General features: G+C 45.8%; 1 protein-coding gene across 6 annotated transcripts in view; it reads left to right on the top strand.

Annotated features, from left to right (window-relative positions):
- NRK (Nik related kinase) overlaps window positions 1–12,673 on the top strand; it is a 506,445-nt gene that overhangs the window by 357,452 nt on the left and 136,320 nt on the right. For all 6 annotated transcript variants that reach the window (XM_068251057.1, XM_068251059.1, XM_068251055.1 and 3 more), the window contains one exon: window positions 7,296–7,427. In XM_068251057.1, coding sequence (XP_068107158.1) covers window positions 7,296–7,427 — 132 coding nt within the window. The remainder of the gene's footprint in view (window positions 1–7,295; window positions 7,428–12,673) is intronic.

The raw sequence follows: 12,673 nt of genomic DNA, 5'->3' as shown, positions 1-12,673 counted from the left end.
TCTCTAACTAGGTCTCCTGCACTGTGAGAGCTTGTGCTGTCATCCTGTAGCTCTCCCCATTCGTGTTGTGCCAGATCCCATATCATGTCCTGTAGACATGCAGCTCTCCCCTTTTGTATCCTGTCCGGCAGAGAGGGGGGGGGGGGTAACACTGCAGAGGGAATCCACTCATATATCAGACACCCCCTCTCCCCCTCATAGGTGTCACGCAGGGGGAATCCCCTCTTACATCATCCAGCTGCCCTTGTCCTCCCTTGTAGCCTTGTAGGTAGCTTGACAGAGGGAATCCGCTCTTATGTCACCACCCCCTGCAAGCCCCCCCTCTCCTACCAGTACATAGTACATGGGCTAATTAAGCCTAATTTGAATCACTCGTAATTACTCGTTATTCAGGTCGGTGATCATCCCAGCTCTCATACACACTAAGGGCCTGATTCACAAAGCGGTGATAACTCAGTTATCACGCCTAAAAGACTTTAGGCGTGATAACCTTTGCACTAGCAAAGTTATCACTGCTTTGTGCTCTAACTCGCGTGAAGCTCCCGCGCGCAAAGTTTTGCGCGCGTACGCGAGTACGCCGCAAAGTCCCATAGTGCTTAATGGGCACTTCGCGCGAAGCAATAAACTTTGCGTGCGGGGGTTCGCGCGAATTTCTTCAGATCACGCCTAAACTAAGTTTAGGAGTGAAAAAGGGCTTTTCACAGGCGTGCAAAGTGTTTGCACCGCTTTGTGAATCAGACCCTAAGAGAGGTTTGGCGCTTCACGGTGTAAAAGACTGAACAGGTTTTTTCCCAAAAAATCACATATATATATATATATATATATATATATATATATAAATATATATATATATATATATATATATATATATATATATATATATATATATATATATATATATATGCATGCTTCACTGTTAATGCTTCACTCTTTATAGAACTGACCAAATGTCTACTAAAAAAAATATGACAGGCACGCATATGTTTCACTGATATTACTTTACTCTTGCTAATTTCAGGAAAACGTTTTTGCCAGAAAGCAACCCTAGATACACAATCTCCCCCTCTCGTTATCAGTTCACATGCACACTGAGGTTTGGTGCTTCACATTGTAAAAATGACTGTTATATGTTTTAGTGGATATCTGTTTAGTTTTATATAGAGTGAAGCATTAACAGTGAAGCATATATATGTATTCATGTTTTTTTCTGGGAAAAACTTGTTCAGTCCTTTTTACACTGTGAAGCACCAAACCTCTTAGTGTGTATGTGAACTGATAAAAGGGGGCACTTGTGTATCTAAAGGGTTGCTTTTTGGCAAAAAACGTTTTTCCTGAAATTATCAAGAGTAAAGTACTATCAGTGAAGCATATGTGTGCCTGTCATTTTTTTAGTGGACATTTGGTCAGTTTTATAAAGAGTGAAGCATTAACAGTGAAGCATATATATTTATGATTTTTTTTTTTTTAGAAAAACCCATTCAGACTTTTTTACACTGAAGCGCCAAACCTCTCTTACTGTATGAGGATCATCCCAGCTCTGCCCACCTGCTGCACCCATTATCAGAGCCCCCCCCCCCCTCCTGGATTATCTTATCTCTCAGGGGATCTGGTGGTGAGACCTCTGTGCACCCCAGTTCCCGGCTCTGCACCCCTGCTGCACCCATTACCAGAGCCCCCCTCCTGGATTATCTTATCTCTCAGGGGATCTGTTGGTGAGATCTCTGTGCACCTGAGTTCCCGGCTCTGCACCCCTGCTGCACCCATTACCAGTGGCTCCCCTTCCCCTGCTGGATTCTTCTATCTCTCAGAGGATCTGTTGGTGAGATCTCTGTGCACCTGAGTTCCCAGCTCTGCACACCTGCTGCAGCCATTACCAGAGGCTCCCCTCTGGATTGGTAGAGGGGGTCCATACATATATTAGGAGACACCCAAAAGGTAGCCATGCATTGAGTGATGACGGGCAGATTGAACCGACAAATCTCTCTCGAATGAAATCGGATTACAGAAATTTCAGTATGTTGCCCATACACTGCAGGGCGATTCCCGATTGAGTTCAGCCTAAAATCTTCTCGGGTATTGGCCGAGGCTGCTGCATCTGCACCTCTCCCTATCTCTGCTGGTCTCTGTACTGTGCAGGGGGAGGAAAATCTCTCATCTGTGCTCCCAGGTGCAAGTCTGAACACAAGGAATCCAGGAAGCTGATAATTCTTTATCCACAAAGTGACAGGTGGAAAGCAACTAAAGACCATTAAGGGGCCCATACACTTAACGATTTTCCCGCCGATATACAGCAGATTCGATTACTGTGATCGAATCTGCTGTGAAATCGTTGCGCAAACGCTGACCGATTGATTTCCGTCCAAAATCGGTCCTTCCTGTCAATCCGTCCGTGCAGAAGATTTCGCTTGATTGCCGGTGGGTCGAGAGTGCGTTGATAGCGGCGATCGAATGTCCGACGCTAGCGGCAATACATTACCTGTTCCGCCGGCACGTGTCCCTGCTCTCTCCGCGGTCACTTCTCCGCGCTGGGCCCCCAGCTGGCTTCACTTACTTATTGTCCCGACAGGAAGTTTAAACAGTAGAGCGCCCTCTACTGTTTAAACTTCCCCCGGTAGGAAGTAAAGTGAAGCTGTAGCCACGGAGCCCAGAGCGGAGAAGAGACAGCAGAGACCAGGGGACTCGCATCGGCCGGATCAGGTAATGTACGCGGGGGGATGGCGGCAGCTCCACAGATTGTGAATCGGTTTCATAGTGAAATCGATTCACAATCTGTTTGCAGTAAAGGCAGCCATACGATCCCTCTCTGATCAGATTCGATCAGAGAGGGATCTATCTGTTGGTCGATCTGATGGCAAATCGACACGTGTATGGTAACCTTTAGGCTGCTTCCACACAGGGACGTTACAGGCGCATGTTAGTGCAGCCTGTAACGCTCCCCCAACGCACAGCAATGTAACACAAGTGGGCTGTTCACACTGCCCACGTTGCGTTACATGTAACGCTGCACGTTCTCCAGGAAGTGCAGCATGCTACGGCGTTACAGCGGCTTAAGCCGCGTTAGACTGTCTGCACATGCGCAGTCATGTTGGGGAGGAGCGGAGAGCGGCCAGGCACATGGCTAATTAATATTCACTGCACGTTGTGACGTGCAGTGTTTACTTCCTGGTGCGGCCGCTCTGTGCAGCGATTGGCCGGCGGGACCATGTGATGCCGCATGCGTCCAAGAGTACGCATCACGGACGCCAGAGTGAGCTGCACAACGCGGCTCACTCTGACGTCCACATCGAAGAGCACCCGGCGCTGCGTTAGGTGCACGTTATGCGACCTTAAAGCGGATCCAAGATGAAAAACTAACTATAACAAGTAACTTGTCTATATATCTTCGCTAAAGTTTAGATAGTTTACACAGCAAATCTAGCTGCAAACCGCTTTAATGGAATATGATAATTTCTTCCCGTGATACATTGACAGCAGCCATGTTGTTTGTAAACATTACACAGAGGCAGGCTTATCTGTATCTTAAGCAAAAAAACCTAATCCCCCTCCTCCTCCCTCCTCCCCTCTGCCTCTGAAATCTCTGGCTAGTAATACCTCCCCCTCCTCCTGCCCAGACTGAGCTCCTATGAGCCCTTGCTACTGTCTGAGAATGCCTTGGCTCTCTGAAAACCTGTGGGCGTGGCTTCTTTAGTTTATAGTGAATTAGAGTATTAAAACAAAAGCAAAAAAGTATTTGGCTTGAGGAATGCCCTATAAACAGTAGGAAAGGAACACAATCATGCAATGAGTACAAGTTCATCTCGGATCCACTTTAACGTAGCACCTAACGCAACGTCTTGGTGTGTAAGTAGCCTTAGTGAACACCTATAACAGCTTTGATTAGTCACTGCAAATCAGCAAACAAGTACACTGTACATTTTTTTTTTTTTTTTTTGCGCAGTCAACATAACAAGCCTGTTTCAACTTCAAATATCTGTTAACCATATCTGAAGCCTATAACAGCTGATCACATGGATTGGCTGGCGGGGGAGTATATGAAAGTTAAAAAAAAACATTTTTTATTAATAAAAATGACAAAGAAACAAACAAACATCTGGGGGGTGATCAGACCCCACCAGCAAAGAGCTCTGTTGGTGGGGAGAAAAGGGGGGGGGGTCACAAGTGTGCTGTGGTGTAGCCTTAAAGCTGCAGTGGTCAATTTGTCAAAAAATGTTCTGGTCACTAAGGTCCTCAAGAGGTTAAAGGAAGTAGGTTGAAGAGGGTGTATGACGTAATTTCTCTGCTGCATAGCTAAGTAATAGATAGCAACAGCTGTCTGTTCCTTTCAATGCTGTTCTCCTTTTAACCTCCACTGTGCCTCTCTCACTTCCCTCTGTCCCTCCTTGGCTTCTCTCCCTCCTCTCCACTACACTCCTGGCTTTTATTTGTCCTCTCCAGGTGTCCGTTCCTTTCAATGCTGTGCTTCTCTTGCTTCCCTCTTGATGTCCCTCCTCGGCTTCTCTCCCTCTACACTACACTCCTGGCTTTTATCTGTCCTCCCTAGTTGTCGGTAATCCTCTGCTGTGCTCTCTTCCTTCCCTCTTGACATTCCTCTTAACTCGGAAGCTCCCGCTGTAGCTGTCCTGTCAGAATTTTTCTCTTCACTGTGCGCCTCTTGATGACGCACAGTCAACACAAGCAGCAGGAACTCTCGCGATGTAAGGACTTGGGAGGTGGATTTTGCATAAAGCAGAAGGAATCCCAGTGATCTTTGCGAGCTTGCCCGGCATTTGCCGGCAAGCTATGTCACAGGGGGGTGAGGCTTATGATTTATTCTATATTATATAGGTTATTTACATATTTTTGTACATTTATTGTACTTTTTTTGCATACAACTTTTAATATGGATTGCAATGCTGTTTTTTCATATTTTGAGGTCAGTTCCTCTTTAAGGCAGGTCACTCCATGGCTTAGCCCTGCATGTGTGGCGTGGCACAAGCACCAGTAAAAAGCTGGATCATGGTGTCCTGGGATGTATATCCCGGGAAGGGGGGCTAGAAAGAACTACAATGCTCCCGTGCCACCACTGGCCCTTGTTGGGCTATCCATTCCCATTAAAAATGACAGCGGGATAACCCGTCGCCCATGATGGGAAGGTCGCTGGTTTTCTAACTCTTCCCATGTCTGCCACACATACAAGGCATTGGAGTCATCTATTGATGATCCTCAGGGTATAATTACCCTTTAGTCCATGGCGTGGTTTCTACTACCCTCCACAAGGTAAGGCCATAAAGTAACTAGAGTAAATAGATAAATCACCGGAAGTGGCTAAGGGGGGTGTTTTCAAAGACAAGAAACAGATGGGACCCCAATGTTGCCTCCTTACATGGCATGGGTGGGGTGTGCCAGGTCCAATATGTTCAGGGAGGCTTACAGGTCGAGGAAACAGGACAACTCCAGCCCGTCAATCAGGCCCAGTGGTCCCATTGCTTCTGTACACAAAATGATACGCGATTCTTGCCGAGTCAACTCACGATCACGATCACCCCCTCGCCGTGAGGGGGTGACATGCAGGAGGCCAACAAATCTTAAACATCTCGCTCTTCCGCCATGAGCCTCCCTCACATGCTCGATGAGCCTGGGACAACCCCTACCCGACTTGATCGATTTAAAGTATTCCCCCACTCTTTCTTTCAAGGGTCGGGTGGTTTTGCCTATGTAATAGAAAAGGCAGGGGCAGAACGGAACGTAAGAAACAAACTTAGTTTGGCATGTAATAAATGCCCTTACTTCCCATTGGATCCCTCCCATACGGTAGTTTGTGCCCTCCCACATGTAGGGACAAAACTTGCTGTTGCCACACCTGTGGTTCCCCTTAGGATGCCTGGCTGGGGGTGAGCAAAATTCGCTCCGCATGAGAACATCCCCCAGTGTGGGGGCTCTTCTACAGGCTATTCTGGATGGATCAGGAAAGATCTTTTTGGAATACAGGATCCCTGGCTATTACTGCCCAATTTTTCTTTATGATCTGTGATAACTTTTTTGTCATGGGGGTGTAGTCAAAAGTAAACGTAAAGGGACTTTTCCCTCTATTTTTAGGACCTCTGCGGAGGGGGGGGGCCTCTATCCTTCTTTCTGGCCCTGTCCTGAGCTTCTTGCAGGGACTGTCTGTCATAGTTCCTTGCTTCCAGGTGTTCAGTAAATTCCTGCGCCTGTGCCTCGAAAGCGTCAATACAAGAATTATTCTGTCTTAGACGGAGATACCGACCATATGGCAGGGAGGCCTTCATGTGTTCTGGGTGAAAGCTGTTCCAGTTTATGCACGGTATTTGTGTCAATATGTTCACACTATGAGTTCTATAATGAATTCATGTATTTTTAAACAATGTAAATGTTACAGAGTTTAATATCACTTTATGTAATTGGTATTCACCATCCGTTCACTACTATACACAGCACACTTAGGTGCAGCACATACGTGCCCATCTCTTGCAGCCCATGCTAGCAAGGGAGAATAAACAAAGCACTCCTGCAATTCTGGCCGGTGAGTCTCCGCCCATTCACCCCTGACCCCATAGACAAACACTCCAGCATCAATGACGCGCGCCGGGGTGCGGCCTGGGTACTTTATCCCGGAAGCTGCGCGCCACTGTCATTAGCATTGGACACACGCACGTGAACAAGCGCCAGTCTGGCGGGAAACGGCTGTAGTGCAGTCCATCTACTTCCCTGGTCACCAGCACCCTGTACACCACAACACCATCGTCACCTCAGGTTTGATGTCAATTTGTGAATGACGTTTTTGTATCATTTGTGGCATGAAGATTAAAATAAAGCACTTCAAGTGACAAGTGCCTGGTCGGCCTTTTAGTACAGATTCTTCTATCTGGATAGCGGCTGCACGTGTGCTCGCTCCCGCTCGCGTCTCTGGGAGCTTACTGTGCAAGCGCAATACGAGAATACCTAGTACTGCGTCTACACAGTAAGCTCCCAGAGACGCAAGCGGAGCGCGCACTATTCGTCTATATTCGATATACAAATAATTGGGACATGGCAGCTACAGGGGGGCAATAGAAGCCCCAGGTAAGAGTCATTTTTGGGGTTTGTTTTTTCACCCTCCACAGAACCCCTTTAAGAGGTTAAAGTAAAAACATCCAGTATTCACTGTATATTTGTGTCCAAGGCAGGAATGTGAATAGCACATTGCTAGTCAGAAGATTAGCTAGGATTTTGTCACATTCAGAGCGGTCTCCTTTGGTCTTTAGATGTTTATTACTTCATCCATGTGTTTGTATTTGTTTTGTTTGTGATCACCAAAGAATGAGAATCTGCGCTCCAGCAGAGACAATCACTACAGCAGCTCCCTGTCTGACATGGTCATTAGTCCTGTAACCCCGGGAAAGGACGATGTGTTCTGGGCTTCCCTGCAGGGTGAAGAGCCACCACCTAAGGTACAGTGCACTGCCTTCACTGGCCAAAGGGCACCATTCTTCATGTGTTTCTGTTCACTAAAGCACAGCAATTGCAATTGTGTTATCCCATGATGCCGTGCACATGCGCTGCTTCCTAGGCTGCATTCCATATCCATTTACTTACCAGCTTCTGGAACATTGCACATGTCACAGCCACTTTCTTCCATTCAAGCCATATAAATACAGGCGGTACATTAAAGCACTCAGTGATGCATTCAAGAAAAATATTCCCGAAGCTATATCAGCTATCTGAATTAATTTTTAAATACACTTTCCCCTTGTTTGTTACCTGCTTTGAAAGAACTATAGAAAAACAAATGGTTCTGTGTATTATTGCATGTGTTCGAGTGTTTCTTTAGTTGGTTCCCCCAATGTCATCAAGATAATCAATCTCACCTGGCAAGGAGCTGTCTTTGTTGCCTCAGGAAGTAATCTCTATCATGAAGTCATGTGACAAATATAATGTGCCATTGTTCCACTGTTGCCAATGTCACGATTTTCCAGCACCTCTCCCTACGGTGTCACTACTTTCCATTGTACCCAAAAATGTCCCAGCGTTCCAATTCTCTCTACAGCTTTTTACTTTTCTCCATTTTGCAGTTTTCAGTAACCCTGACTGAGACTAAACTAAACACACCCCCAGAACTGCTAGAAAGCAATGATGTGTTAGCTTCAGCCTCGCGACGCCCATGAGGCGGGGGAGGGGGGGCGGGTTCCTCAGGCGGCAGAAGTGGGGGGGGGGGGGGGACACAAGTTTGCCTCAGAGCCACAATAATCCAACAAGTTTCAGACTGGTTGGGGACCAACCGATCAGAAACAGTCTGTATGCATGTTACATTATTGTGGCTCTGTACAATTGACAAGCTGACATATTATTGCATTCAAGCGGTAGCGGTTCTGGAGTTGTGTTTAGCTTACATGTACAACAAAGGGATGAATTGCATATTTAGCAGTGATGCATTGTAGGAGACATCATATGCTCACTCTAACCTGATTAATTGCAAATACATACTGTTTTAAGAAAGCATACTTCTGTTTTGCATAGCATTTTATTAAGCTGGCTTTTTGTTCCTTTTTAGCTCCTTACATACTTTTAGGCGTTCTGGTTCACCATGAGCTTGCTAAGCAATCTGTTATCCTGTAACATCTGTAACAGTGCTGGTACTACTGACAGACTGAAACAACATGGATACTGGTAACTGCATTGATAGATTCTGGGACCACACTGACTGGGACTGGGACCACCACTCTTTTCATAAAATGGAGGATTGTACTTAATAGTCACTGGTCTTCATTCACTGTGCTGCCACTGAGCTAAGTGTCTGAGTTGCAGAGAGCTTCTTCTGTTCTTCATGATCATCAATCCCTGAACACTTTGTTGCATTATCGATGACTGGGCAGCAAGCCAGGGTGGTATAAGCAGGGCCTTGAGGCAGCAGTGGGGCTAGAGATTTTACTAAAGGTGGCCACTAACGATCCAATTTGTAGCAAAAAAAATTGTTCACGACACCACCAATGAACCAATCTTTGCTTCCTATCAATCACAACCAACAAGAAAATCCAAATTTTGGTTTTAAGAAAATCCAATTGGACGATTATTTTTATAATCATTCGTAATCGATTGTGCCCATCAATAGAGATTATTTACAACTAATCGGATCAGAATTTCTGATTGCTCAAAGATTTTTCACTAGAAATTGGACCGTTAGTGACCACCTTAAAGGAGTACTGTAAGGGGGGTAGGGGGGGAAAAAAGAGTTGAACTTACCTGGGATTCTAGCGGCCCCCTGCAGACGTCCTGTCCCCACCGCCTGGTTTGCGACATTAAAGTCACAAATTCTGGAAGAGAGCCGGCGGCGGGGACCGGAGGTTCGTTTTGTCCCGGCGCAGGCACAGGACGTCTGCAGGGGGGCGTTAGAAGCCCCAGGTAAGTTCCACTCTCCCCCCCCCCCCTCTTACAGTACTCTTTTAAGAGAGTCAGAAATCTGTGAAATGAACATTATTGGCCATATATGAAGTTTCTGGCCCAATACTTCCCAGTTATGATTTGCATTTATTTAAGCATATCATTCTAAATCATTATCAGTCAGGACCATACAGTATGTGGGAGTATTGCAGACTAGGAATTCTATGAAGGCTGACCACACCCCCAACTCCCCAAAAGCAGCCAACTGGAGGTAGTGTACATCATGGTGGCACACACTCTGCCAATTCACCTGTGACATTAGGCGGTCACTAGCCACTCCTTAACACTTCCAGGGGCAAACCCAGGAATTTCAAGGGGGGGATTCCTGAAAGGTCTCCCACAGCCACGCACAATACAGTATAATAATATGGATAGGACATCATGCTGGGTACATATAGTGCAATTTCCCATCCGACCGACAGCGGGATCGATCAGGAGCAGTTTGGATACAGATAAAAATGAAGACAGTCGACATTGCTAATGGAGGGGAAAGTGAAGCATTCACACAGCAGGGGCACAGGGCTGTGCTCATACCTGAGTCTGCTAAGTTCCCCAGAGCTTTTCCATGCTCTGTTCACACGCTCCTGCTACATCCAAAGTCAACTGTAGCCTGGAAAGAAAGGGGGCGGTGTTGTGAGGTGCAGGATACCTGCAGATATTCTGGTGTCTTAACTTGTACCTGTCCCCAGACAAGGCACTGGCTCTGATCTGAGGGAGGATTCTGGGCAGCTGCAATCCCGCCCTGCATTTGCCACATTTGATTACAAATGCCCAGTACTCATAATGTTGACTACAAATCTACAGAGGGAAAATTAATTACATCAAAATGCACTTAGCTGCACTCCTTTTTCCCCACACCGATGTGTGAGAGCAGTTTGTGAGGAAACTGAACAGTTCTAGTGTTTTGAAAGATTCAGTATAGTTTGTGGGATAGAATTTCTTCTGTAAAGTAATCTGGCTATAAACAATGCCACTAGGAATTCACAAAAACCTGGGCAATTGATATAAAGTAATCAAGATAAAGCTTTTTAAGCCCTTATTGAATGCTACTATACTGAAGTACTTTTTGTCAGAGTACATGTAATAAATGTGCTTGCCACAGGCCAATAATTTCCAGCTAAGCTAGATTTTATCTGCTTCTTGCTTTTCTCTCAGAGTGTAAGGTCACCGAGCATCTGCTTCTGCTGCCTTCTACACAGTTCAAATGTTGCCTCACATGCCATATGTCTGCATCCTTCATAACTGACCTTAATGGCAGTAGCCAAATCTATTACTTGTGTCCCATCTCTCGGGTCTATCGGCTGGATATGCTGGTATTTGGGGACTCTCATTCCTAAATGAACACTCATTGGCCCAATGAACTCCCATTAATCTTTGTATGAATACATAGGATCCCCTGGGAGACAACAGCTTACAGCCATTTACAGCAATAAGTTCCTTTATCAGAATCATTTCTAAACTACCTTTATTAGTAATATTGTGCCTGACCTATAAAGACATTCTAAAATATGAAATATAATATTTGTCTGTATTAGCAGTAGCTTGTATGGCCTGTAGACGGTTTTTTAAAAGAAAATTTATATTTTCACAAAAAGAAAGAAAAAAAGTTACCATAAACCTAGCAGTGGGTACAAATCATGCCCCCCCCCCCCCCCCCACGCCTTTTCCCTTTCATATTCCAGAAGACTCTCACAGCCTGAGGGCCCACCTTGCAAGGGTCATAAAACAAGTGTAGCTGTCATAATATTCACTTCTATGGTAAGTGTAGGCCACAAAAACGCCTGATCTGCAGGATACAAATTGTGGATAGGAGGCGCCCAATGATATATGCTTTTGACAAGTAAATATATGTATATATATATATATATATATATATATAAATATAGGCCGTGACATCACACTGTGGAAGGGGTTTCACCACAATATTAGCCATACAGACTCCCCTGATGATCTACTTGAGAAAGGGTAAAGATTTCTCATTGGAAGGGGATATCGGCTACTGATTGGGGTGAAGTTCAAGTATTGGTTAAAGTTCCTCTTTAAAGAGAACCCGAGGTGGATCTTCGGGGGGGCAGATGGGACACAGAGGCATGTCCTCTGCCTAAAGACATGGCTCTGTGTCCCCTAACCGCCGCTTTCTGCCCCTCCCCCCCCCCCACTGCCGCGCTATAGTCCCCGAGTTTAGCAACAAGATTTGTCACTAACTCGGAGGTAAACACGGGATCGGCGGTTTTTGTGGCTACCTGATCCGCTCAGCCCCGCGGATCAGGTAGCCTACTTTTTTTTGTTCATTTTTTTAGCCCACCTCGGGCTCTCTTTAAGTTAGATTTGTCTTTATTTGTTTTAATTTGTTTTTGATCACTGTATTTCATAATTTGTACATAATTTATGGTGTGGGTGTAGTATAAGCTATAGTACAGTGTTAGTTAGGCCTATTTTTAAAAGTAGTCGTCAAGGAAGAGAAAGAAGCTGGACTCCGGGCACCTTCCGTCCTGTTTATTGTATAGAAATTGCACGGGGAAAAATGGCAGACATCAAACCAAAAGTGTGTCCATCTAGTGGTCTAGGCGGTGACAGTGTGATGGAGGTGCCGTGCACCGAACGGGGCTTGCGACGGCCGTTTTGCGTCTCTCCAGACGCTTGGTCACGCTGTGCACCATGTAGTACGGCAAATCGCGGACATCCGGTGTTTTGCGGGGTAAGCCCCGCCTCTTCCGGTTGCCGCTTATGCCGATTGGTGAAGGGAGAAGATGGGATGGGGAAGGAGCCGGAAGCGTTCCACCAGGCGCAAAAACTACAGGACCCAACAGGCAGTGCGGGTAGGGACGAACCTAGCGGGCCAAACCTAGCGGCCAAATCTCTATTTACCTTAATACAAGGAGCCAATCGCCTAGCCCCGCCCACTATGTCAGAATAGATATGCATATAAATGTTAGCATGTCAATAGAGTCTGTGGGAGACGGATAAAGTTTCCGTATCATTACAATGCACCTGGGGTCATCAAACGGGTTCCCCCAATGCCATCATAAAGTGCTACCTAAATGCACACAATTTAAAAACAAGTAAACCAGGTGTTACAGACTTGACTGCAGCCAAACAAGCCTTAAAGCTACAGAGCACAACACCGAAGATACAATATAAATATAAGAACTCAGGGGTGTCATCATTATGGGGGTCTAGGTACAGGGGGCAGAAATAGTCAAAACGGAGCAATAATCACATCACACACCCACAATGTAGCACATATACAAGAGTTTCC

This window comes from Hyperolius riggenbachi, chromosome 8 (assembly GCF_040937935.1).
Source record: "Hyperolius riggenbachi isolate aHypRig1 chromosome 8, aHypRig1.pri, whole genome shotgun sequence".
NCBI lineage: Eukaryota > Metazoa > Chordata > Amphibia > Anura > Hyperoliidae > Hyperolius > Hyperolius riggenbachi.
Note: the sequence above shows the minus strand (reverse complement) of the source record. Positions and strands in the feature narration are given on the sequence as shown.